The 26,970-nt window shown below is 51.9% G+C and overlaps 1 protein-coding gene across 1 annotated transcript in view; it reads left to right on the top strand.

The window, feature by feature from the left end:
- The first annotated feature begins 2,468 nt into the window (after window positions 1–2,468).
- Window positions 2,469–26,970, top strand: part of JPH3 (junctophilin 3) — an 89,775-nt gene continuing 65,273 nt past the window's right edge. Inside the window, exon 1 of the mRNA XM_080645281.1 lies at window positions 2,469–3,125. Within this exon, the coding sequence (XP_080501407.1) occupies window positions 2,744–3,125 (382 nt within the window). The 5' untranslated portion in view covers window positions 2,469–2,743. The remainder of the gene's footprint in view (window positions 3,126–26,970) is intronic.

The following is a 26,970-nucleotide window of genomic DNA, read 5'->3' on the forward strand; positions in this document are numbered from 1 at the left end:
GGGAAGGGTATGCATTACCCAGAGGTAGAGGGTGCTGACCAGCAATTGCTTGCAGCCAATAAGATCTCAGTTGCAATCTACTGCTTCTGTGAGGAAGGGCTGCTGAATCAGCAAAAATCAGGTTGGAAATGAAATGGAAGAAAGTGTCGAGTGTACAAGAGAAACAGCAATTTTATGTCAACAGTGTTTGGGATGGAGCAGGTTGAAAGCCGGGGGGGCTCCACGTTGGAACCCATGATCTTTGCTGGGGTGGGGGTGGAGGCTGGTCTCCTAATAACACGACTTCCTATTTCTTCAGTGCTTACCATGCACTGGGCACCCAGCTACTTGAATTCTCACAGCAACCTTATGATAACTACCATTATGCCCATCTTATGGATGAGAACACTGAGCTCAGAGATTAAATCACTGCCCAAAGCCACACAACTGGCCAGCCCTGGAAGCAGGATTTGAACCTGAATCTTGTGAGGAAAATCTGCAGCCCTTTGGCCTATGTATTTACTATATGTAACTTTTCATTTTCACCAAACAGCCCTGAGATGCTAGTTCACACCCATTTAGATTGACAAAATAAAATAAATGGAAACCTAATAGGAAGTCTGATAATACCAAGTGCTGGCCAGGAGGCAGTGAACCGGAAGCGCAGGTGCACTGCAGGGTTAGAAGGAAAGTCGCCAGGTGTTCTGGAGAGCAACTTCTACTGTGTCCAAGATGTGCCCCACTCAACAAATCCACCCCAGGCATTCAGAGAAGTACTGGGGACAGGACTAGAAGGTGCTTTGAATCTTTGCAACTGCAAATCACAAAGCTAAACTGAAAACTCCCTAAACGACCTCCCCAGGGGGGTGGCTAAGGAGGTGACTGCCCTCCAGGCTGGTGGCACTTTAGGGAGGGGGTTTGGGTGCCCAGGGCAAGACAAGAAGTCAGAGCTTGAACTTTGGGGGTCGGAGGAGGGGCTAGTTTTCCACTGAGGGTCTGTTTACCCATAGGTGGAGAAGGCTGAGCCGAGCCCCTGGCTAACTGGAGGTTTCAATTTGCGCCCCTTCTAAATCTCAGCCTCCACTGCCTAGTTTGCAATTCCTGCCTCAACGCCATCGGAGACACCTGCCCTCACTGCAATTAGCCCGGACCCCCGCGCAGTCCCCCCACCCCCCTCCCAGCGCTAGCTGCTGCATTTGCCACACGCGCTCCGGAGAGCTGGGAACGCGGGTTCTGCCTGTGGATTGATGGTCCAGGAAATGCATTTTAAATTGGTCCCAGTATACTCAGATCCAGGAATTAGCTACCATCTCTTGGGGGTGAGGGTGGGGGTGGGAGTATGTGTGGACAGAGACCTAGTAACGCAGGAGATTACACCTTACTCCCAAAGCGCGACCACTCCCGGAGTTGGGGGCTACCTGTTGTCTAGGGCGTATGGGGATGGGGGTATCTTACTCCAAGTGTGTGCGTGTGGCAGGACTTTCTTTTCATTTATGGGGAGGGGACATGTTTTCTGAGGCGAGCGCCCCCTCCCCCCCGCCTCCCACATTTGGAACTAAACTGCTTGTAAGGAAAAGGACGGCTTATTTATCATGGGGAAAAACACCTGTGGTTTGCCAAGAGCTTCTCTAGTCAAGCCAGGGGCAGGCGTCGCAGATAGGAGCCAGGAGGGATAGGCGAGGAACGGGGTTGGGGAGCGGAAACGTTCGGGGTATCCCCAGACCGCCCCGGGCCTGCTCCGCCAGGCTTTACTCGCGGCTCCCGGGAGGGGTAGAAAGCGCTGAGTGCTGGGCGCCTTCCCATTACGCAGTTCCTGTCCCTTTAAATCCAAGTGCCGGGAAAGGTGGGGGCTGGGGTGCCCTGGCTGGACCCCTATTTCCAGGCGGACCCAGGCAAAGGGGGAAGCCTAGCGGGCCGGAGCGCCGGGTGGGGGATGAGGGCGGGGCGCCCGGGGTCCCTGCCGGCGCCCCTCGCCCTCTGCCACGCCCGGCAGCGCCCCTCTCAGGCCGCGGGCGCGCCAGGGACTGGGGGCCTGGGCGGGGGCGCGCGGGCGGGGTGCGGGGCGGGGGCGCGCGGGCAGGGTGCGGGCGCGCGCCGCGCCGGCCAGAGCGCGCAGGCCGGGCTCCCAGCGCACGCCGCCGCCACTGCCCGACCCGCCGCATTGCTGCTGCCGCCGCCGTCGTCGCCCCGGCCCGGCCCGGCCCGCAGCCCCCAATATGGTGCAGCCGCCCGCGCCGCCACCCGTGCCGCCGCCCGCGGGCCCCGCCGCCGCCGCCTTCGGGCGCCCGCAGAGCGGCAGCCGCAGGTGGAAGCCTGCGCCCCGAGCCTGAGCCTCTGTCCCCGCGCCGGCCTGCGCGGCCAGCCCCGCGGGCTCGCCTCAGAGGGGCACTAGGCGCTGAGGTGGAGCCGTTTGCACCAGCGCTGCTGCTCCTGCCCCCTCCTTCCCTTCCCCTCCCCTCCCCTCCCCCTCCCTCCTCCCCTCCGGTCCTGTCTCCAGCGGGAGCGCGAGACGCTGGTCAGGCTCCGCGGCGCAGCTCAAAAATGAATAATCGCCCCCGATTGACTTAAATTCCACCGAAGCCGGCGCCGCGGCCGCCCGCCGCTCGGGATCTGCTTGCTGTGTTTTTGCTTTCTCCATTCTTCCTTTAAAAAAAAAAAAAGAAAATAGCAAAACAAAACCAGCCAGCCAACCAAGAATCCGGTTTGTTGATCGCCTTATTTTTTTTCCCCACCGTTTGCGGGATTTGCAAACCGAATTACATGCATGTCCAGTGGGGGTAGGTTTAATTTTGACGATGGAGGGTCCTACTGTGGAGGCTGGGAGGACGGCAAGGCGCACGGCCATGGCGTCTGCACCGGCCCCAAGGGCCAGGGCGAATACACCGGCTCGTGGAGCCACGGCTTCGAGGTGCTGGGCGTCTACACCTGGCCCAGCGGCAACACGTACCAGGGCACTTGGGCGCAGGGCAAGCGCCACGGCATCGGCCTGGAGAGCAAGGGGAAGTGGGTGTACAAGGGCGAGTGGACGCACGGATTTAAGGGGCGCTACGGGGTGCGGGAGTGCACGGGCAACGGGGCCAAGTACGAAGGGACCTGGAGCAACGGGCTGCAGGACGGCTACGGCACCGAGACCTACTCAGATGGAGGTAGGTGCGCCGGTGCGGGCGGGCTGAGGTTGGGCGGAGGAGGGACCTTCTCTTGCCTCTTCTGTTTATCTCTGGGGAAGTTGAGCTTCTCCCTCCAGTGGGGCCGTGGGCACCTGGGCATTTCCTGGGGTTCTCTGGAGGCCCAGCTGCCCTGGCTACAGGTTGCCCCACTGCTTGGTGGGGTATAGCACGCCTGTGCCAGCTGAAGGATGTTGGGGGCTTTCCAGGAGCAGAGCCAGGCCCTGGAGTTGCGGAGTTGAGCAGAGTGTCTGTGCATCATCCAAGAGCAGGCCAGAAACCTGCGGAAAGGCCAGATTGGGCCTACGGCCTCCTCTGGGACCCACAGAGGGCGGAGAGGGCTTGGGAGAGGGCCCCCTCCCCTTGTTGACAGAGCTCCCTTGGTGTGGGCCTCCTGGAGTCAGGCCCCAGCTTTGCTTCTTGTTTTCCTGCGGTGCCAAAGGGCCTTCCTCAGACCTGATCAACTCAAGCCAATGGAAACAGAGCGATTGGGAGAGCTATAGGCGGGGGACACGAACCCAAACCAACACAACAAGGCAATAAACTTCTAGGTGGTTGGACATGGGCTAGCACTGTCGGAGCAGGCTGCTGAAAGGAGGGAGGGAGGGAGGCCCATCTGTTTAGCTTGAGCCCAGGAATCTCACCGTTCAGTGGCTGAATCATTTTCCCCATTAGTTCAGGGAATGCTCTGTGCCTTCATTCTAAGATGCCACCACATTCAGGGCTGAGCTGGTGCAGGAAGCCAGGGAGCTGCCCACCACTGCTGTAAGATGATTTCTGTGCAGGGAGCCTTGGTGGCCTTGCGGCTAACTCCCCCTGCCCCAGACACTCCAGTGTCCACTCCTTGGTGCATCTGAAAGGCATGGAGCATTTACTGTTCTGGAAGCCAGACCCCAAACCAGCCTGCTCTCCACATGCAGCCCCCGCCCCCCACCCCCCACCTCCTCCCCACTCTGCGAGCTCATCTTCAGAAGTGGCAGGTAATTTTTCAGGCTCGGGCAAGGAGTGGGGCACAGCAGTGACTTGAGTGCTTCTGTGGGCATAGAAATCATGAGTGTATGTGTGGTCTTCTCCCTGCCTCTCGCTGCCTCCAAGTCTCATGAAGCAAGTGCTCAACACCTGCTCCCCGGCCACATCCAGGGGTGACAGAGGGCTGGAGAGTAATTATTATTTTGGCTTATGCAACTGAGAGGCAGGGTTCATTATTCCTCAAAGGGGAGGAGGCGTGGGGGGCAGTTAATTATATAATGCTCCTGCCTGTCACAGCCGTGCCCAGCCCTGGTCCCAGGCGGCCTCTTCTGTGCTGCTGCTGTTGTTTTCACTGATCAGGTTGGAGAGTTCTCTGACCCTGAGGTGTGGGGGCCTGGCCAGCAGACGGACCTGCTGGGTTCCAGGTCGCGCACGCGCACGTGTGTGTGTGTGTGTGTGTGTGTGTCGTGTGTACGCACAGCGAGGCCCCGTAGCAGATGTGGGTGGTACAGCAGCCTAGCACACCCAGCTGGGTACTTGGGGAGCCCAGGGGCAGTTGTCACCCCTGGGCTACCAGGCTGCTCTGCAGATCCGTCCCTCCAGAGGTGCTCCCAGATGTGCCTGAGCCAGGAGAGTGGCTTCACGGTCCTAGGCAGGGTGGAGGCATGTGGAGGAGAGGAATTAGGAGCTCGCCAGAATTTCTGAGGGTGAGGTCCAGCACCCCAGTGTGCCCACCTTCCCTGGACATGTTTAGTGGCCTGTGGAATTCTGTTCTTCATTCAACAAATATCTACTGAGTGCCAACATTGAGCAGGTGCTCTGGACTCTGGGAAAACAGCAGTGAACAAAGCAGACAGAAATGTTGCCCTCATACAGCTTCCACTTTAGAAGGAAGGGTGGTAATTACATTGTGATTACTGGGGGAAGAAAGGTTCTGATTCTGTGGCTGGCCATGAATTTAGGGTCTGACATGTTGATGTGAGAAACACTTCTTTTACTGGATTTATGTCCTTGGTCTCTATCCCCCATCCAACCAGCTGACCAGCGTTCAGCTCCTTGAAGCCCTTCCCCGCTGCATCTTCTTGCTTGAGTATCACATGATGGAGGGGTTCATGACCATTTTACAGATGAGGGTAGTAAGGCCCAGGAGCCAGGCCCTCAGCCTTTGGCGGCAGAGTTGAGAGTTTGAACCCTGATCTGTCCTCCTCATACCACCTGTATGCCAACAGAGGCAGCATACCAATGCAGGGCGCCAGGGCCAGCTGCTCCCTTGTGGTTTGTGATGTGGCATGGCAGAAAATGGAATTGACCCTTCTGGTCTGGGATAATCAAGCCCAGAATCTGGGGCCATTTTGCTGGAACATGGCCCCACTTCTCAGTAGGAAGGAGGTGACTGTGGAGACTGTGTACCTTTGAGCAGTCCATCAAGCAGGCAGAGCCAAAGTGGGGCGTCTTAATCCGCCAGAACAAAACAGTGGATTTCTATGCCTTCCCCCGTGGGTCAGCTGGTGGGCTGTGATGGGTCTCCCTGCCGAGCGGGCAGAGCCTTTAATGAATTAATGCTTCAGTCCAACTTTTCCTGTGCACAGAGATGGGAATATTGGGCAGGCATCAGCAAAGCTCCCAAACTTCAGCCCAGCTCCCAGTGCTGACTTGGGAAAACAGTGATACTCATGAATAATGCACAGACGGCAAATGTATTCTACATTTAGCTGGAATTGGTATGGCATCCATTTCAACTGGAGACACTTCTGCCAACGCCTCCTCCTTCAGGTTCATCCTCCCCTGAGCGCAAGGCAGGTGTTGCTCATTGAAGTGAGCTGAACGGCTTCCACAGTGTGTTGGGTGACTCCAAGTAGATGGTGAGGCTGGGGGTGTGGGATGGCAGGAGAACATGCTGTGGAGTTTACAGCTGTTGTGCTTGGATCCCAGCTGTGCCTTTGCTCTGTGACCTTGGGCAAGTTATTTCACTTCCCATATTATTTTGTTTCTGTTTCTTCACATGTTCAAAGGACTGATAATAATACCTGTAAATTAGGTGGGGATTAATTGAGGTGGTGTACACAGGTATACTAGTAAGCATTCATTATTATTTATCACTGTTTTATTATTGTAGTTCACATGCAATGAATGCCACGTGTAATGATTATTTTTCAGAACCGATAGCCAGACATGACAATGATGATATTGAAAAGGACAATACGTAGCAATAGTACACACTCACTGTGTGCAGGGAATGAGGCGAGTGTTTAGGTGGATTATTGCACTTAACTTCTGTACCTCTCCAGGGTTGTTCCTCCCATTTCCCACATTGGGAAGTGGAGGCTCAGAGAAGGCAGATGAGCATTGGGCCACACCCGGATTCACACTCAGGATGGCGATCCCAGAGCCTGGCTTTTGTGTGGAACACCTCTCTCTAAACTGCCAGGTTCAAACTACCTCCTTGTTCTTCCCTCTTCCTCCACACCCATTCTTCTCTTCTGGGTGCAGCAGCCCAGAGTTGTAGGCAAGTGCGCTTTCGCAGACGCGTACACCTGGACCCCCCCCACCTCCAGTCCCACAGGTCCATTGCCTCTTCTCCACTCGCTGGACCCCTGTGCTAAGCTGCACAGGTAAATATTTCTTCCTGGGTGCCGTGTACATAGGGTCCCTGAGACCAAAAGTTACCCCCTGCAAATAAACCCTCCCACAGCCTGAAAGATATGAGTCATCTCACACACCCGGCCTCTCCCCCTCATACACAGATTCCGTTCACCGGCCCAGATCCCTCCACCCACACAAATCACACACGCCCACAGTCAAAATTCAGATCTCCCGGCGCCTGCGCGCGCAGGCGCACACCACACCTGTCACCCAGAGACGTTTTCCATCTTGTCCCCCAAAACACAGCCACGTGCACCCGCCCAGCTTTGTTCTCTGGCCAAGTACTCCACCCCCTAGGATTCCTGCTCCTGAGAAGCAGCCCTCCCAGAGGGAGAGCGCTGGCCTAGAGGAGGGCTCAGATTACAGATGGAGCAGAATATGTCCTTTCCGCTTTAAACATACGTTTATGCAGTTAATGCCCATAGGAAGGGAGAAACCCCTCATCCAAACAAAATAAGCAACCTTTGGGCATATTTTTGGTACATAGCCATAAATATGTGAAAGTAATTTTTTTTTTTTTTTTTTTTTTTTTTTTTGGTTAGTCTTCACCCAAGGATATTTTTCCATTGATTTTTAGAGAAAGTGGAAAGGAGAGGGAGAGACTGAAACATTGATGTGAGAGAAACACATTGATTGGTTGCCTCCTGAATGCACCCTGAACAGGGCCAGAAAACCTGCAACCAAGGTACTTGCCCCTGACCGGAATCCAGCCTGGGGCCCTTCAGTCCTTGGACTGATGCTCTATCCACTGGGCCAAACTGGCCAGGGCAAAAGTAATTTTTTTAAAAATCCAAATGCCCAGGTTAGGTGGAAGTGGGCCATCAGAACTCCTTTCAGAAAGAAAAAGAATCCAGCACTCAGCTATGGGAGATAAAAGCATCTCCTCAGAAATTCTCTCTCAGCCACTTTGGAGAGGGAGAAGGTGAAATGAGAAGGGGAAAGCAAATAACTAGTTCTTTGTTGCCAATAATAGCTGAGAAAGAAGTGTTACTGAAGACTCCCTCACCCAGCACAGCCCTGGAGCGATTTGATGGGCTTTATATTAGGAAGCCGAACGGGCTGGTGAGGAAGTGAGGATCAGCACCCTCCGAAAATAGCCACTCCACCAAAGTCAGTGAGTAGCCTCCGGCTGCTGTTAACAGTTAACACAGCTAACCTGACAAAAGGGGGCTGTGGGCCCATCTGGCTAGAGAGGGAGACCCCGGAAAAACAAAGGGTGATAGTGGCTATAGAGGGAGGGCCAAGAACCTCTGCTGTTTTTCTGTAAGACTCCTTTGCTTCCTCAATTTCCCTCAGGCCTCCACTACTAGCTACCAACTCTGAGCTGGTAATTTTGTATGTAAAACTCATTATGTCCTTCAATGACAAGATGTTTAGAGTTGTGTGCACTAGAAAAAGAGTAGTGTTTGTTTTCATTTTCGACAGTGGTCCATCCCCTCTTGGATCAGCCACTCCCTCAATTTGTAGTTTTCTGGTCTGGTTTGTGAGAAGACACATGGTAGATGAAGGTGAACGCTGTGAGGTTCTGCCGTTGCCACAAGCAGGCTCTGTGGTTTAGAGACCAAGGGGCTGGCTCTCTTTGGTCCGTCCACCTGTCTTCATTTAGGAGAGAGGAGGCTCTTCAGCACCTTGGAGAGCTCCCCCACACACTTGCCTGGGCGGCTGGCTTTGCTCTAATTCTCCAGGCCTCCTCTCCCAGCCAAACCACCTCTCCTGGCCAGGGACAGGCTGGCTCGAACCCCTCCTGCACACTTGGCTATCAGAAGTCAGCGTGCTCGCGTTCTGTCACTGTGTGGGTTCCTTACTCCAAGAAACAACACCACTGGGGGTGTTTGCCTATTTTTCACCCCAATCCTGTCAGTCTTTTCTAAAAAAGTTGAGTACCTTCCTGGTGTTTCCTGCTCCACTGGGGGAGCCTCTCCCAGCTGATGTAGGCGGGTTTGGGGCGGGTTCTTTAGTAAGACTTGTAGGAGTCACTCTAAAGTCTGAGGTTGACTTCTGCCTCAGGTTGTATGTGCTCACTTTCCATAGAGCGTGCAGGGCTTATAAGTATACAACCAAAAGCAGGCAAAGGAGTGATCTTGTCTGTAGCAGCCAGTGAAAAGCTCTTTTACCACTGTTCTCTTTAAATAGGCATCAATGGAGTAGGCATGTAGACCAACCCTGCCCAATTCAGTGGCCACTGGCCACGTGTGACTATTTGAATTTAAATTTAAATGAGTTAAAATGAAATAAAATGTATACATTTTAGTGCCTCGGCCACACTGGTCACATTTCAAGTGCTCAGTAGCCACATGTGACTAGTGATGGTACATATTGGACAGTGCGGAGGTAGAGCATTCCCATCATCATGGGAAGTCCTCTTGGACAGTGCTGGTGGAGCGCAAGTAAGCTTCCAGGGACTAAAACAGTGCCAGCATACAGTGGCCACTCAGTAAATATTTGTGGAATGAATGAACTGGGAAATGCAGTAGTAGTGGATAATTTCATTCACCGTCATTATTTCACATGTCCATCTCATTGCAAGAACTTAGAACTGGACATAGACCAGTAAAGGGAAAATTTAAAACTCTCTTTAAAGTATATCACTGTTATAAGTCCTGATCAACTTTGTTTTGTTATTGGCTCTGCCATTGCTCATAAGTCTTTTTTTTTAATTTTTTAAAAAATATATTTTATTGATATTTTACAGAGAGGAAGGGAGAGGGATAGAGAGCTAGAAACATCGACGAGAGAGAAACATCGATCAGCTGCCTCCTGCACACCTCCCACTGGGGATGTGCCCGCAACCAAGGTACATGCCCTTGACTGGAATCGAACCTAGGACCCTTCAGTCCGCAGGCCGACGCTCTATCCACTGAGCGGTTTTGGCGCTCATAAGTCTTTGCTAGTGTTTTACCTGAGTACGATGGATAGTGTTGAATACAGTGAACCATAGAGTGATAATGTTCTAATGCTGCAAACCAGTCACCACCAGAAATCATTTTGGAGCACTATTTAACAAGAAGCATTCATTTCAAAGTGCTGGCAAAGATGAGCAGGGGAGGGGACCCCTGAGTTGAATCTGGAAAGGTGGGCAGGGCAGCTGTTGCTCCAATACTGAAGTTGCTGACTTTGAAGAAAGCTTGTCCTCTCTCAGCCTCAGTGTTCTCATCTCTATGATGGAATCATAACACTGTTTTCCCTCAACATGTGCTATCTCCCCCCTTCCCAGGAATGTCACAGGTTTTCATTGGGACCCAGGGAGGGTCCCCTGGTGCTTTTGGAGGTGCCCAAAAATCAAGGGTCTGTTTGTGCTGCTGTAGGAACACAGGAGTTGGGCAGGGTGTTGTTGGCTTGCTACTGTCTGTCACCAGGCCAGTACTCTCCAAACTTGTGTGTATATCAGGATCGCCCGGAGGGCAGGTTCAACAGATTGCTGACCCCACCCCTGAATTTTTGGGCCTAAGATCTCTTGCCCAGGAATTTACATTTCTTACAAGTTTCAATTGATGCTGAAGTTGCTGGTCTGGGGCCCCACCAAGATGGTCCCTTGGGAGACAGTTACAAATGCAGAATCTCAGGCCCTAATGCAGATCTTCAGGGTTAGAATCCGAGTGTTTGGGAGATGTCCAGGAGGTTCAAGTGTGGGAAGCACTGCTCTAGCACACGAGCACCAACCTTAGCTGTGCATATAGTCATCTGGGTGCTCTGGAAGATGCTGAAGCCTGGGCTGACTGAGGTGGCCTGCATGCAGCCTGGCATTGGGGTTCTTTTGTAAACTGTCCAGGTGGCTCTAGTGTGCAGCTCAGATCGAGGGCCTCTCTTCCAAAGCATCCTCAGCTGCATATGGGAATCCCCAGGATGCATCTGGGGTTCCATCCAATCCCACTCAGCCAGGATCTTAGAGGGTGGCACCCAGCCTTCGTATGTGATAAGGACAGGCAGGGCCAAGAGTCGCTGCTCTAGACAGAGGTTCTCAAACTCTGGGTCATGTGGCTCATGAAACTAATGTGCTTCATTAAACTGAAAGAGACGAGGAAGCTTCTAAGCACAACACCTAGAATGCGGTAAGGAAGAGCACTCTTATGTCTCTGCCTCTGTCGCCATGTGGTCTTCTCCTCTGTGTCTGTACCTTCTCTTCTTCCTCTCTTATCAGGACACCCGCCATTGGACTTAGGGCCCAGCCAAAACCTAGATGATCTCATCTCAAGTTCTTTAACTTCACTGCATCTGCAAAGACCCTTTTCACAAATAAGGGTCCATCCAGGTATCTGAGGTTAGGATGTACGTGTAGCTTGGGGGAGGGGGGGCAGGTCACTCTTCAGCTCACTGCAGTGTCTCGCAGACGTCACTTGGACAGTGCTCCAAAGCACGTAAGTAAAACCTAGAGTCACAGAAGCCAGGGAGAGTCCTTTGAAAGAAGGATGCAGTTTTTAAATGTCTGCTTTGCTCTGAGTACTGGGCTGTGCGCTTTACCATAAATGTTCTCTCTTTTGTTCCTTAAAGCAGTGCTTTGAGATAGGCCATGTGCTCCCATTTAAGAGACGAGAAGAGTGAGGCTCACCGGGTTATGTGGCTTGATGAGGTCATATGTGGACACTGGGGCTCGATTGGCTCCAGAACTATCTCTAGCACCCAGTGATGGAGCAGTTACTTCAGCCACGTCCTTGCTTTACAGATGGGGAACCTGAGAGGCCCAGAGAGGAGCCCAGTGTCTAAAGTACAGGAGAGGCTGGGAAGGGTGACACCACGGTCTTCTTAAACCCGGCCTTCAGTGGGCCTCTACCCAGCAGTTCATAAACTTGTGTGTTCTTCCAGGCCCTTCTGAGAGTGTGACGAAACTGTGGGTCCCTTCCCAGGACACATGCATGTCCTTGCACACATGCCATGTTTGTGGACACTTATGGGGTTTACAGACTCCCTGGGACTTACCCATGAGCCCCAGGATAAGAGCCCTGCCAGTCTCCACAGATGCCTAAATGTGCAGAGATGGGTCTCACTGAGCATAGTGAGTGGGAGATGGGAGGAGGGCGGAGCCAGCAGAATCCTGCAGGCCTGTGGAATCAAAGCAAAGGCCAGGAGGGGGCAACGGGAGATGCTGGAACTCAGCAATATGTGGTCGCCAGTTTGCATCACCTGCCCCGGGCCCCAGGACAGGCTCCCCAGAAGAGAGCTCGGGAGTCTATAGCAGGATCACATACCTGGGCCATCTGATGCAGGGGCTCCTAATTACAGGCCTTGAGATGCACCTGTGCCCCTCCCAGTCAGTTTGTGCCTCAGGGGTAAGGATCCCTAGGAAGGATGTGAGGCATTTCTAGGTATAGTGGGTGGCAGTCTGACTGCAGGGAGGCCCAGGAGGGCTTTTCAGTGGGGAGAGTTTCATGAACTAAGGGAGGCAGGAGGCCCCTCCCAGGAATACCAGGTATCACACCCTCATCTTACTTGGAGGCTAGTTGTAAAAGCAAGACCAAGGGGCCATGAGCTGGTACCCCACTGTCAGCTTAGGGGGACTGTCTGGCTAACTTTTGTGCATAACCTTTCTGTTATGAAAGTGGGGTACCCACTAGCCCTGCCCCCGGCCATTTGGTTGTTCACTGTTCAGTTCAGAGGCCTAGCTGCTTGTGGGTAGTTTGGGGTGGTGGAGCAATAGGGGAAATGCACTTTGGTGAGGATGGTGTAGGGTAATGGGTGGGTTTGCCAGGTGTAGGGCACCCCTCCTCTGGCCTCTGCAATTCCTCTAGGCCCTCCATTATTGCACGTGCTCCTGTGTACTGTAACTAGTGGCTTCTGTGACTAGAAGCTCCTAGAGGGCAGGGACCCAGTCTGCAGGGCTGCTCACTGCAGAGTGGCTCACTGGGGCCCTGGTGTGGCCACAGGACCTACAGCAGGGGAGGAGGGGAGCTCTGGAAGTCACAGTTGGACAATGAATGCTGCATGACATATCAGTGGAGAGCTGGAGGATGTGTGGGGCGTGGGAGAAAGAGCGTGAGGGAGGGAGAACAGCATGTGCAAAGGCTCAGAGGCCAAACAAGTTTGGCTTGTTCCAAGAACCCAAAGGAAGAGGCATGCGGCTGCAGCAGACTGAGGGGAGGGGTTGGGGGGGTCTGAGCTCAGAGATCTTCCTGGCCTCGGGAGGGACTTTGGATTTTGTCCGGATGTCAGAGAAAGGGCAGCAACACTATCTGGTGTTTGTGGTTTTGTAATTAACCATTTTTATTTTGAGATGATTGTAGATCTGCATGCATTGTGAGAAATAATACAGAGAGATCCCTTGTATCTTCCACCAAGCTTTCCCTATTGTAGTCACCTCCTTGACAACCACTAATTTACTGTCTCTATGCGTTTGCCTATTCTGGATATTTTGTACAAATGGAATCATATTACATGTGATTTATTTCATTTAACATAATGTTTTCAAGGTTTATCCACGTCACATGTATCAGAACGCCATTCCTTTTTAAGACTGAATAATGTTCCATTGTGTGGATGGACCACATTTTATTGATCTATTCATCAGTTGATGGACATTCAGGTTGGTCCCACCTTTGGGCTCTTGTGAATAGTCTGTTGTGAACATTCTTGTGCAAGTTTTCGTGTGGATGTATGTTTTCCACTCTCTTGGGTAGATATCTACAAATGGGAGTGCTGGGTCACATGTTTCACCTTTTTGAGGAGCTGTTTTCCAGGGCGGCAGCACCATTTTACATTCCCATCAACGGTATGTTTGAGGATTCCGGTTACTCCACATCCTTCCCAACACCTATTATTATGTCTTTTTTATTATGGCCGTCCTGGTGGGTGTGGAGTGGTATCTCACTGTGGTTTTCATTTGCATTTCCCTAATAGCTAATGATGTTAAGCATTTTTCATCTGCTTATTGGCCATTTGTATGTCTTTGGAGAAATGTTTGTTCAGATCCATGCCATTTAAAAATTGGGTTATTTGTCTTTTTATTGTAGAATTGCAAGGTTTTTAAAATATACTAATATATATATTGTAGATCCCACAGTGACTTAGACTCCAGCCCCTACTCCTGACCGCCGCCCCCCCCCCTACACACACACAATGCCTGTTTGCATGTGGTCTCTCCTAATGGATGGTGGATTCCCTGAAGTAAACTGTGTGGATGCCTTTCTCTTGCCCTAGAGTACCTCGCACGATGCCAGGCACACAGTAGGTGCTCAGGAAGTGTCAACTTAATAGAACCTGGACCACTGCCCACTGGCCAGGAGGTCAGGTGACCCTGTCCTCACTGCAGAAGCTTTGATGGGGGGCATTTATGGTCTCCTTTACCAGCTGGGAGAGAATAGCTGTGGTATTTGCAGGGAAGTTGGGACCCACAGGGGTATTTATTGAGCATCAACTGTGTGCTAGGCAATGAGCTGGCTCCAGGAATAGCAGTAAATAGATAGCCCTAGGGCTCTGTGGGGGACACAGCTCCTAAGTTTTGATGCTGATGGGAAGGAGGGCTGGGCCAGGCTAACAGAGACCAGGCTGGCATCTGGGGTGTCTGAGAGAAGCCTCTGGAAGTGACTTTTCCACGGGGACCTGAGGCTGGGGCACCACATATGCTCCAGGAGAAGCATGAGTAAGTGCCCGGGGGCAGAGGGAGCAAGGCCACCTGGGAACCAGTGTGATTTTGGCTGTGCCGGAGCAGAAGGGGCCACATTTGGGGCCAGACCCTCCTGGGTAGTGGAGGCCATGGTCTGACCCTTTGGGTCTACACAGAACCAACCCGACTGTTAGGAGAAACAAGACAGGAGATAAACACTGGGGATGAAGGCCCCAGCCCACAGCCCGGCTGGGTATCTCCCTCAGTTCAGCATCCCACAGACAGAGTGGGGACTCGAGCTCCCTGCGTGGAGGCTGAGTGGCAGCATCCACGGTGCGGGGCCCAATTTGGAGGAAGTGTGTGTGTGTGTGTGTGTGTGTGTGTGTGTGTGTCCTCAAGAGAATGTGGCAGAACTATAGCAGAGGTGAGGGTTTTCTCAGGTGGAGGCGGCTGGGTGACAGTGACCATGAGGTGTGCACAGGCACAGTGTCCTATTAGCTGGAGACCTGAGCCAGAGGAGGAAAAGCAGCAATGTGCAAGCCAGGGAGGATGTTAGTAGAGAGACAGTGGGAGGGGGTGAGGGGAGAGACACAGAGACAGAGACAGAGACAGAGACAGAGGGAGAGAGACAGGAGAGAGGGAGGAGAAAAGAGGAAGGGGAGGGGAGAAGGGGATGCAGAGACAGGAAGATGGGTGGATGGTGAAGAGAGGGAGGCCGGGAGGGGAGAGGGAGGAGAGAAATGGAGAGGGAGAATGAATTGCTCCTGCTGCAGGGACAGGGCACAGATTATTATCCCACGCAGCAGCCTCTGCAGTAGGGCGCCCTGTTGCACAGGAGGCATCACCCTTGTGGCCACATAGTCCCCAATACAGAGCAGGGGCCAGTGGGGGCAGAGTGCCCAGGTCCTTCCAGTGCCCCGCCCTGCCTCAGTTTCCAGTCCTGGGCCTGCCTCTCAGGACAGTGAAGAGCATTAACTAGAAACTGGGTCCCTGGAGTGCGGGGGGTTTCAGGGTAAAGCTCAACAGTATTGCCTTCTGGGCAAGCTGGGCAGGGGATTGTCTGCGTCAGTAGTCGGCAAACTCATTAGCCAACAGAGCCAAATATCAACAGTACAACGATTGAAATTTCTTTTGAGAGCCACATTTTTTAAACTTAAACTTCTTCTAACGCCACTTCTTCAAAACAGACTCGCCCACGCCGTGGTATTTTGTGGAAGAGCCACACTCAAGGGGCCAAAGAGCCACATGTGGTTCGTGAGCTGCGGTTTGCCGACCACTGGTCTGGGTGATTCTGAGCTTGTGGGAATCAGAGGCGATGGGCTGAGCACTGGTACGTCTCCAGCTGACCATGGGTGCCATGACCACCCAGGTGCTGGGGCCCTTGGAGGGCAGCAGAGCACAGACACGGGCCCTCCCTCAAGGGCCTGTCAGCCTGGGAGACCCAGCCTGCTGCCTGTGCAACCAGGACTGACAGGTGCCTGGAAGGAGTGCTCTGCCCCAGCCAGTGTGACTGGGATGGGGTCTGGCCAGGTTCCCTGAGGGACTGGGGGCTGGGACCTGACAGAGGAACTAGGTGGGATCAGGGGTGGGGGGACCCCAGAAAGGGTCAGGATCTCCAGTCTGTTTGCCAGAACCAACCTGTAAGCCCTCAGTGTTCTCAATGCTCTGGCCAGCAGCATCCTGGGGCATGAAGGCACAGTACTGGATGTCCCTTCCCTAAGCTTGGAGCGGCATTCGTGGGGCCACAGAGGCGGGCATGGACTGTGGGCACTGTGTGTCCTTGGCCCTTGCCACCCTTGGCTGGCCGCTCTGGTGTCCGGAAGGGTGGGTGTGAGATTCATCCTGAGCTCTCTGGCCCTCCCCTGGCCCAGACAGGCCTGGACGTAACGTTATCTCGAGCTGTTTGCAGTCACTCTCACAGGATGTGCCATTTCTGTTGGTGACACCACAGTGGTTTGCTGCCTAGCTACATCTCAGGTAGAGGTTAGTAAAAAATAAAGCTTAATTTCTCTCCACATGGCCCCAATTGTAACCACCCCAGGCTGGGGGCCCCTGTACCAACCCTGCCCTTGGGAGCAAATGCCATATGTGAAATTGATGCTTCACCTCTGTGTCCTGTGGGGAGCCCTGAGCCCATCCTTCTCCTCTGCATAGGCCACTGGGTTCCACTGGGAACATTTCAGGGGTTCTCTGTAGAGGTTTGGGGCACAACTTGGAAATACACCCCAGCTATGGGGCCCATCGTCTACTGAGCAAGCTTTCTGAGAAATACTCATCCTGTGAGGGCCCCCCAAGGGGCCTGGGCAAGGAGGGGCGTTGTTATTAAACAGAGGCTTTTGGCATTTACAGAAAGTAGAAGGTGGACAGGGCAGCTGTGATGTCTGTTAGGAGGGGCAGAGACCTCTGTACCCCTCTCCGAGGCCAAGGAAGGCTGGGGCTGCTGACTCTGGGGTTGCTTCCTGGCTAGTCTGCCTTAGATGCATGTGGCCTCGAGTGGCCTCTCCCAGGCACTTTCCTGCCTCCGGTCTGCATGAGTCTGAGGCCTTCTCAGGGAGCCTTCTCCCTGGAGTCCACTGCCCTGCCACTTCTCCCCCTCTTTCTATTTTCCCCCACCAGCCATTTAAATATATGAGCTGGGCATTCATTCACCAGGCCATTGTCCTCCAGGGCTTTGTGTGGGAGTTCAGATCCCCACCCCCAGGAGGCACAAATCCTCTCCGAGCCTTGGTGTCTGAAGCTGGAAAAACGAGGATAGTATCACCATTGTGAGAACTTCCTCATAAAGGTATCTTTCCTCCCGTCCTCCTTGAAAATGTTTAATCTTTAAAAGATACGGTGTGCCCATAGTTCAAGATGTCAGTTAGTGCTGAAGCCAAAATAGTGCCTAGAACAAAAATCAGCAGGACCCTGGCCCCCCATCTGCTACGGCCCTGAACTACAGCTTCGAACTCTTTCAGCGGCGTCTTCAGAGACTTACCTCCAAGTTGCTACATATGTGCTCTTACTGCTTTCTTGGTTCATTCTCACTTTTACCATCATCTATTGACTTCCTACTATGGTAGATGAAGATTTTTTAGTCCTTTAGAATACTCTTCCTCTTACCTTCCCTAACCATTCCAGTATTTTGTCACAATTTTTGGTTAACCATAGTCAATTTTTTTCATTATTAAAAGACTAATATAAGTATTTCTTATTATTGAGCCAAGGAATATACTCTGATTCTATACACGTTTCATGCACAACTTTAATTAGTAATTGCCTCATTTTTGCAATTGCAGAGTTTTCTTGAAATCACTGGTTTCTTTCCAAATGCTCAGGAAAATACAATGCAGCTTGTCACATGAACAAACCCACCAGATTCTCTACAAATAATATATACATGCATGTATACCTACTTTTTGTATATTTGTATATTTTCATTTATTGCTTTCTGGAAGTCATATCTTTATATATAAAAGCCAAGCGACCAGAATGAATGGAACGACTGCACACTGCAGCCTGCCAACCGGCCTGATGGGGGCGGGGCTGGCCAGCTAACCTCCCATGGCCCCTCCCCCTGGCCGTCCAGCCCCGATTGCCCCAATTGGGCAGGCTGGCCGAACCCCACCCGTGCATGAATTTGTGTACTGGGCTTCTAATATATACATATGGTGATATGTACATATATGTAGCTCCATTTGCACTAACCCCTCTTCTTCCTGGAAATTTCCTGTGTTGGACCTTCCCTGTGTCTTCCTCCTTCTTGGTTTACTCCCTCATTTTCGGTGGAGTGCATTCTGTAGTAGCTTTCTGAGAAAGGATGCATGGAAGATACAGTTTTGGTGGCTTGATAACTTGATTGATAAGTTGATTGTGTGTAGAAATCTAGATTAATAATTATTTTTGTTCATAATTTGGTGGTGGGGATGGGGCAATTCCACCCACTGACTTCTAGGTTTTGGTGTTGCTGTTGAGAAGTCTCTTGCCATTCTGATTCTTGCTCCTTCACATGCAGTCTCTTGTTGTTTTTCTCCGGAAGCATTTGGGATCTTTGCTCATTGGAGTTCTGAAATTTCATAATGCCATGTCTCAGTATGAGTCATTTTCCTTGCTCATGAAAGGTGTCTGTGAGCCCCTTTAGCCTGGACACTCACATCCTGCAATTCTGGAGCACGTCCCTGTTTTATACCTTTGGTGATTTTCCTTCATTGATCTCTGGAACTCCTAATACAGTCAAACCTCGGTTCTTGAACATCTCCCACCTTAAATAATTTGGTTTTCAACCCTTTCATGCTGATACCTGTATGATTAGTCACGTGTCTCTCAGGCAACAAAGGGGAGAATGTGCAAGTATGAGTCAGTTTACCACTAAACCTCACGTTGTTAACATCGTAGGAAATTGTGCTGTGAATAGTTTCATGTTTTTTTTACTTTTATTGCTGCTTATTATTATTGAATTTTCATTTTTACTATACATTTCATGTCCTTTTTATTTTTAAAGTGTTTATAGATTAAATAGTACATTAGACATGTATTGTATACAAGCAAGGTTAAAACAGGGAATCATTTGTGGGTCTGGAACAGATAAATTCAATTTACATTGTTTCTAATGGGAAAAAAATGATTTGGTTTTCAAACAGCCTTCTGGAACGAATTAAGTTCAAGAACCAAGGTTCCACTAGATTTGGGGCCTTCTGGGTGACTCTGATCTCACTATTTCTTACTACTTTGCTCACTTCTTTGTTCCAGTTTATTGAAAGATTTTGTTGAACTTAGCTTCCAACTCATTGACCAAAATTGTTATTTTAGCCATCATGTTTTTAATTTCCAGGAGCTCTTTCTATTTCCCCCATGTTTCCTTTTTTACTGCATTTGATTCTCACTTTATGGATGCAGTATTTGATTTGAAGATATAATTTCTGGCTTCTCTGATGTCTTCTTCCACACTTTGCGTTTTCCATGATTCCCACCAATTCTTTTCCCATTTATTTGTATGTTTTGGTGTTTGTCTTCTCTGTTGGAGGCTTTCTCCAAATGTCTGATGACCTTGGCTGTTCATTTACTTAAGTAAGGTACCAAAAAGCTGATTGGAAGTTCTGCGAGTGGAAGCCTTCGCTGCTGGCCTGGTTCAGTCTTCAGAGACGCTCTCCTCTTATGCCAGGTGTAGTAATTTCAGCCGAATTGGCCGGGGAAGCAGGCAGGGTCTCAGTTCAGAACGACTTCCCTCTAATAGTCCTGTGTCTGGTCCATGCCTCACCCCCCACACCCCCTCCTCTCTGCCTGGTGTCCCCCCGGGCATGCTCTTTGGATTCTATTTCTCCAGAAACTTTTCTCCTGTGTCCTAGAGGTGGGGAGAAGGCTCTCTTTTAAAATGTATTGCTTATATGTTCTTGGCAACATGACTTTTCATTCTTTCTCTTGGTTTGTCCTTTTACTTTGTGCTTATATAGTTACATCACTGGACTAGAGGCTGAGAGTTCTGGAATAGTTTCCCAGGGCTGTCATAGCAGAAAATCACTCTGGGGTCTTAACTAACATTTGTTGTCTCACAGTTCGGGAGGTGGGAAGGCCAAGTCAAGGTGCCGGCAGAGTTGGGTTCTGCCGCGGCCTCTCTCCTTGTCTCCTTGGCTTGCAGATGGCTGCCCTCTTACTGCCTCTCCACATGGTTGTCCCTCTGTGCACGTGCCCCTGCGTCACTTCCTCTTCTTAGAGGGACATCAGTCCTATTGAAGTGTGGCCCACCCTAATAGTCTCTCGCTCTTTTTCTTTTTTTAAAAATCCTCATCCAAGGATGTTTTTTCCATTGCTTTTCAGAGAGAGTGGAAGGGAAGGAGGGGAAAGAGAGATAAAGAGAAAGATCGATGTGAGAGAGACACATTGATTGGTTGCCTCTCGCATGAGCCCCAACCAGGGCCAGGGATTGAACCTGCAACCCAGGTACGTGCCCTTGACAGGGAATCCAACCTGCAACCCCACCTTGCCTGGGCTGGCGATCTAACCACTTGGCAACACCGGCCAGAGCCCTGGTGGTCTCTTTTTAAAATTGTGGTAAAATACACATAACATAAAATTTATTATCTTAACCGATTTATTTATTTATTTATGTAAACCTTCACCCGAGGATATTTTTTCCATTGATTTTTTAAAGAGAGCAGAAAGGAGTAAGGCAGGGGGAGAGAGGGGAAAAGAGAGAGAGAAACATCGATGTGAGAGAGACACATTGATTGGTTGCCTCCCACACGAGCCCCAACCACTACTGAGCCACACCAGCCAGGGCTTAACTGTTTTTAAATACATTCAGAATGTTGTGCAGCCATCACCCATCCATCTCCAGAAAGCTTTTCAACTGGCAAAACTGAAACTCTGTACCCATTAAATAATAATTCCCCATCTCCCTTCCCTCAACCCCTGGCACCATCTTCCTAATCTCTGCACTACTCTAAGTACCTCATACAAGTGGAATCATACAGTAATTGTCTTTTTGTATCTGGCTTATTTTCTTAGTCTAATGTTCTTAAGATGGATTTGTGTTGCAGTGTGGGACAGAATTTCTTCCATTTTAAGGCTGAGAAATAGTCCATTGCATGGATGGACACATCTGCTTTATCCATTTATCCTTCCATGGACACTTGGGTTGCTTGTACTTCTTGGCTGTTGTGAATAATGAGTGTGCAAATATCTCTTTGAGATCCTGCTTTCATTTTGGGGGGATATATGCCCAGAAGTGGAATTGCTGGATCATATGGCAATTCTATGTTTAATTTCTTGAGGAACTGCCAGACTTTCCACAGTGGGTGAACTATTTTATGTTCCCACCAGCAGTGTACATGGGTTCTTGCTTCTCCACATCCTCTCCAGCACTTGTTTCTGGTTTTTGTTTTGTGATAGCAGCCATTATAGTGGGTGTAAGCTGTACTCAGTGTGGTTTTGATTTGCATTTCCCTCATGATCAGTGATGTTGAGCATCTTTTCATGTGCTCATTGCCTAACAGCCTCATTTTATTTTAATCATTTATTTAAAGACCATATCTCCAAATGTGGGTACATCCTGTGGTACCAGGGGTTAGGATTCCAACATATGGATTTGGGGGGACATAGTTCATCCCATAACAAATTCCACTAGCTATAACTCTTCAGAGCCCGCTAAAACAGATTTTTAAAAGTGGTACTTTCTGGTGTTGGTGATGATGTGGGGAAAATAATCACTCTTACGTGGTCTTTTCCAAGGGCAATTTATAAAAAATCTTTTTAAAAATCTTCCTTTTGACCAAGCAGTTTCATTCTAGGAATTTATCCAAGAATATAACTTAACATTATGTATAAAGATTAGCTATCAAAAAATGAGAACTACCTAAGTATTCGCAGGACAGGGTTGGCTTGTAATTTGTAGGACTGTGGCACGTTCACGTGTTGTACTAGTTGCAACCATTATTAATGACATAGAAAAGGTGGCGATAGGTCCAGGATACAGTGTAAACTAAGGAAGGTTCCAGAACATTGGACACCACCTGTGCCATGATGCTGCTACCCTGGCTCTGCTGCCCCTGAGCGGGGTGACCTTGAACTAGTTGCTTCACCTCCTGATCTTCCTTTTCCACATCCCTAACACCCAGGATGCCCTGATGAGAAGAGTTACCAGGAGCTGTGACAGTTACCCTGGTCATCCCTGGCCATCCTGGTTCATTAGGTCAGAGTTGGGGCCTGGGAATATGTATTTCTCTCCCTCTCTCTTTTTAAAAGCATATAAACACAACAGGTGACTTTCATCTGACTTTCATCTTATCTTCAGGGACATTTGGGGAGCAGTAGCTTCCTCACTGGTCACTTCAGAGTCCTGCTGGCCTGGCGATTTGGGGGTGGCCCTTGTGCAGGGAAGTTGCTGTGGGTGGTCTTTCTAACTATGGACGAAGTTTACTCTGACATTTGTGCTCACAGTGTCTGGGAAAACCACTTCCCGGTTGAACTGTGAAGCAAAAGAAAGAATGAAGTACTACTTGGTACATCTTCCTCCTGGTCAAACGGCTCCTCTGCCCACCGTTGGGACAGATGAGACAGGAAGGCAGGGCAAAGGGCGTTGGCCCAGCTGTGAAAAAGGGGACCTGGAGCTTTGTAAATGCCGTCTGTTACCCGCAGGGGGATGCCCTTCAACATGGGGTTCTCGTGGCCAAGTCTCACGTGCGCCAAGGGCCTGATGCTGCAAGGGTCAGAGCCCATTTCATCTGGCCAGGCATCTCCAGGCCACTCTGGAGGCCAGCACATAGTGGGACTGCATTTTCCATGAAGCTGGTTCTCTGGGCCTGTGGTGAAGGCTCCAGAACTTTAGCTGATGGGTAGGGGCTGCAGAGGAGGAAAATAAGAGTGTGTGAGATGGCGCAGGCCTGAGGCAGATGCAGGTACCCTGGCTACAGCTGACCTCCACACTACCCAATATGCCGGGGCTGGGGTTGAGGCCAGATCTTAGCTGGCCAGGCCGTGCTCTGGCCCAGGGCTCTGGTTTTCAGATTCAGACCCAGGTGTTTCCTGAACCAAACAACACTGGTGCCCACACAAGCTAGGTGCTGCTGTGCCAGGTGCTGGAGTGGGACTCAGAGTGGGGTCCCCGGGGCACAGCGTCGGCTTGCCTGGGAGCTCATTAGGAATGCAGATGCTTGCGTGCACCACCCTGTGGGGTCGGAAACTTGGGTTTAACATGCCTGGAGCGGGTGGGGGGATGCTGGTGCTTTTCCAGTGTGAGATCCACTGGTGGTCTTGCCTGGTCTGCTCTTCCCCGCGGTCTGGATCATTCCAGTTGGCATTTGACAGGCAAGGTTTAGGGAGGTTTATTTCCTCATCCGAGTCCACTCAGATATTCTGTCCAGGTCTTGCTGGTGTTCTGGGCGATAGGGAGCTCCCTCCCCACCCTCCTCAACGAGAGAGAGAAAGATAACATGAGAGGAGGCCCCACAAGGGCCGGCCCAGATGCCCCAGGAGCCTTCCTTGGGCGGGATCGGCTCCTGCAGCCGTCTCCTTGCTGAGCTGGCCTGCATTCTCCCTCTTGCTCTTTGCCTCCCTTGCTGTGGAACCATGAGGCTGGCTGCCCAGGGCAGTCCCAGCAGAGCTCATCTGGAGAGTGTTTTGTATAACTAAATCCATTTTCTTATTGACGTCAGTTATGAAATCAGAGATATGTTCCCATGGGGGGTAAAAATGCAAATACAACAAGGCTGCAGACTCTGGGCAGGCAGGCCTAGCTGCCCCTCACGCCCAGCGCCTTATGTGCGTGCTACAGGATTTGGACCTACGTGTGGCACAGGTGTCACCTCATCATGCAGGAGGATAAGCCAAAGTCCCCAGGCTGCGGGCTCCGTTCTCCCAGAGCTCCAGCACCTGTGGGTGGACTGCCGGGCAGGACCCTTTGGCCACAGGAGCTTGTTTTAGAGCCCAGGACCCTGGCTCTGCTCTCAAGAGCCCCTACAACTTGATCAGCTCCTCTTTGTCTCGTTTTGAGAATTTTAAATTATATATACACACTAGAGGCCCGGTGCATGAAATTCGTGCATGGGGGAGGGGGGTGTCCCTCAGCCCAGCCTGCACCCACTCCAATCTGGGACCCCTCGAGGGATGTCCGACTGCCCGTTTAAGCCCGATCCCGGTGGGATTGGGCCTAAACGGGCAGTCGGACATGCCTCTCACAATCCAGGACTGCTGGCTCCCAACTGCTCACCTGCCTGCCTTCCTGATTGCCCCTCACCACTTCTGCCTGCCAGCCTGATCACCCCCTAACAACTCCCCTGCCAGCTTGATTGATGCCTAACTGCTCCCCTGCCAGCCTGTTTGCCCCTAACTGCCCTCCCCTGCAGGCCTGGTCACCCCTAACTGCCCTCCTCTGTAGTCCTGGTCCCCCCCAACTGCCCTTCCCTGCAGGCCTGGTCACCCCTAACTGCCCTCCCCTGCAGGCCTGGTCCCCCCCAACTGCTCTCCTCTGCAGGCCTGGGTCCCTCCCAACTGCCTTTCCCTGCAGGCCTGGTCACCCCCAACTTCCCTCCTCTGCCGGCTTGGTCACCCCTAACTGCCCTCCCCTGCTGGCCTGATCACCCACAACTGCCCTCCCTTACAGGCCTGGTCCCTCTCAACTGCCCTCCCTTGCTGGCCATCTTGTGGTGGCCATCTTGTGTCCACATGGGGGCAGGATGTTTGACCACATGGGGGCAGCCATCTTGTGTGTTGGAGTGATGGTCAATCTGCATATTACTCTTTTATTAGATAGGATAGAGGCCTGGTGCACGGGTGGGGGCCAGCTGGTTTGCCCTGAAGGGTGTCCCGGATCAGGGTGGGGGTTCCCTTGGGGCATGAGGCGGCCTGGGCGAGGGGCCTGTGGTGGTTTGCAGGCTAGCCACGTCCCCTGGTGACCCAAGCGGAGGCCCTGGTATCTGGGTTTTATTTATCTTCTACAATTGAAACTTTGTAGCCTGGAGCAGAGCCAAGCCTTCTGCTTGCTCCGTGGCAGCAGCCATTTCTGTTGGGATTTATTTATCTTCTATAATTGAAACTTTGTAGCCTTAAGCGGAGGCCTGGGCCGGCCAGGGTGTGCAGAAAGCTTGGCTTCCTCCATCACCGGGGGCAACCCTAGCATCCTGATCTTTCCAGCTCCGTGGCTGCCGCCATTTCTGTTTGGTTTTATGTATCTTCTATCATTGAAACTTTGTAGCCTTGAGTGGAGGCCTAGGCCGGCAAGGGCAGGCGGAAAGCTTGGCTTCCTCCATTGCTGGGGAAACCCAAGCCTCCCTCCTGCTCTCTGTGGCTGTAGCCATCTTGGTTGGGTTTATTTGCATATTCGCTCCTGATTGGCGTGTGGGCGTGGCGTGTGGGCGTGGCGTGTGGGCGTGGCGTGTGGGCGTGGCGTGTGGGTGTAGCGGAGTGATGGTTAATTTGCATATTACTCTTTTATTGTATAGGACTAGAGGCCCAATGCACGAAATTCGTGCAAGAGTAGGCCTTCCTTCCCCCAGCTGCCAGCACTGGCTTCCCTCTGGCACCCAGGACCTGGGCTTCCCTCGCAGCAGCCCCAGCTTTGTCTGGAAGGTCATCCATTATGCCTTTGCTCTTTAACTTTCACTCCATCCTTATCTGTAAGTCCAGCCTCCTTTGAGGGGAAGCAGCGGTGTGGGGGCAGGGTGTTGGTCTCCTTCCTTTGCAGGGGATCCTTGGTTTGGGAGAGGCTGCATCCTTAGCACCCCAGCCTCAGCAAAACCCAGCTGTCGTCTTGGGAGCTTCCAGTGGGGTGGCCATATTCAGCTAAATAACCTATGGGGTGCTAGCTAAATTTGAATTTCAGATCATCTGCCCGATCTTCCCTAGTATAGATATGTCCCATGCAGTGTCCCCTAGAAAAGTGTGTGTTGTTCATGTGAAATGCAGATTTAACTGGGCGTGCTGCGTTTCATCTGGCAGCCCCATCCCCAGCTCACAAGTAGAAGGGGCAGTGAGGCAGGAATGAGCTTTGGAGGTGAGAGTCCTTGCAATGGCAGCCTGTTGCCAGCTTGAGGGGCTGCAGAAAGGCCACTGTCCAAGCAGCCGTCTGGCCTTGTTAAGGGCCAGCTTCCCACAGGCCACCTCACACCCAGGCAGGGGAGAAGCCACCGGTCGCAGAGCCTTCCTTGTAACCCCGGACCGAGGGAAGCCTTAGAGTCTCCGCCCAGCATGGGCCACGCTGGGATGCTTAGTGACACAGTCAGCCACGGCCTTTGCCTGGCCCTCCACGACTGTCCTCTGCTGGCAGCCAGTTGGCTCATCCTGGGGTGGTGGTGCAGAGGGTGCTGTGGGCATGGAGGCGCACTGCCTCCTTGGGGAGAAGGTGCGCTCTGCCCAGCACGGGCCATGCTGCCTGAGGGCGAGGAGGGCAGAGAGTGCCCCGAGTCAGGGGTAGCTTCCAGTTTTGATGGCCATGGGCCTACTCCCTACCTTAGCTGCCTCACCCTGTACCTCAACCCCACCTTTGGGGTTCAGAAGTCTAACCCCCTCACCTCAGGGTGGGATAAATTCCGTTCAGCCCCCTACATCGTCAGGCTGAGGCGGGTGTCCACCTGAGACCACCCCCTCTTGGCTCCCCGCTGCCCTCCCTCCCTCCTGTGCCCCCTCCGCTTACGAATCACATGCACAAGGATGTGGTCTCAGGCTCTGCTCCTAGAAAACACCTGGGGCGCGGGTCACTTTAAATGGACAGGCTGCTTCTGCTGGAGCAGAGGGCTCTCGGGTTCCTGGGGCCCTGGCCCATTCCAGGCTGTTTGCACATCCTCCTCCACGGGCTGGGTTTGTGTCGTGTGAAGAAGGAGGTGTCTAGAACGCAAGGCCCATTCCCCCTGGGGAGCTTGTAATCTGGTTGAGCCGGGAAGATGCATTCAGCAAATGTGGACGAACCCAGGCACTCTCCTGAGTCCCCCATGGAGTGTGGATGCAGGCCCAGTGCTGCGGCTGCTTGGAGGGGGGCACTGTGGGCTGGAGCGTTCACTCATCTGTTATTGAGAAGGGGTGCCAGCTGGGCTGAGGTGGGTGTGATCTGAATGGTAGGGGTGGGGATTTTGAGTATGCACAGGCTGTGTGGACGAGGTCTCAGTGACAGAGAAGCCCATGCGTGGTCAAGACCAGTTCTGACTTGGGGGTGATGGCCGTGTGGAGTGGTGACTAATCAGTGACAAATCATTTGGCACCATGAGTTTGGATTCC

This window comes from Plecotus auritus (genome assembly GCF_963455305.1).
Source record: "Plecotus auritus genome assembly, chromosome: 10".
Lineage (NCBI taxonomy): Eukaryota > Metazoa > Chordata > Mammalia > Chiroptera > Vespertilionidae > Plecotus > Plecotus auritus.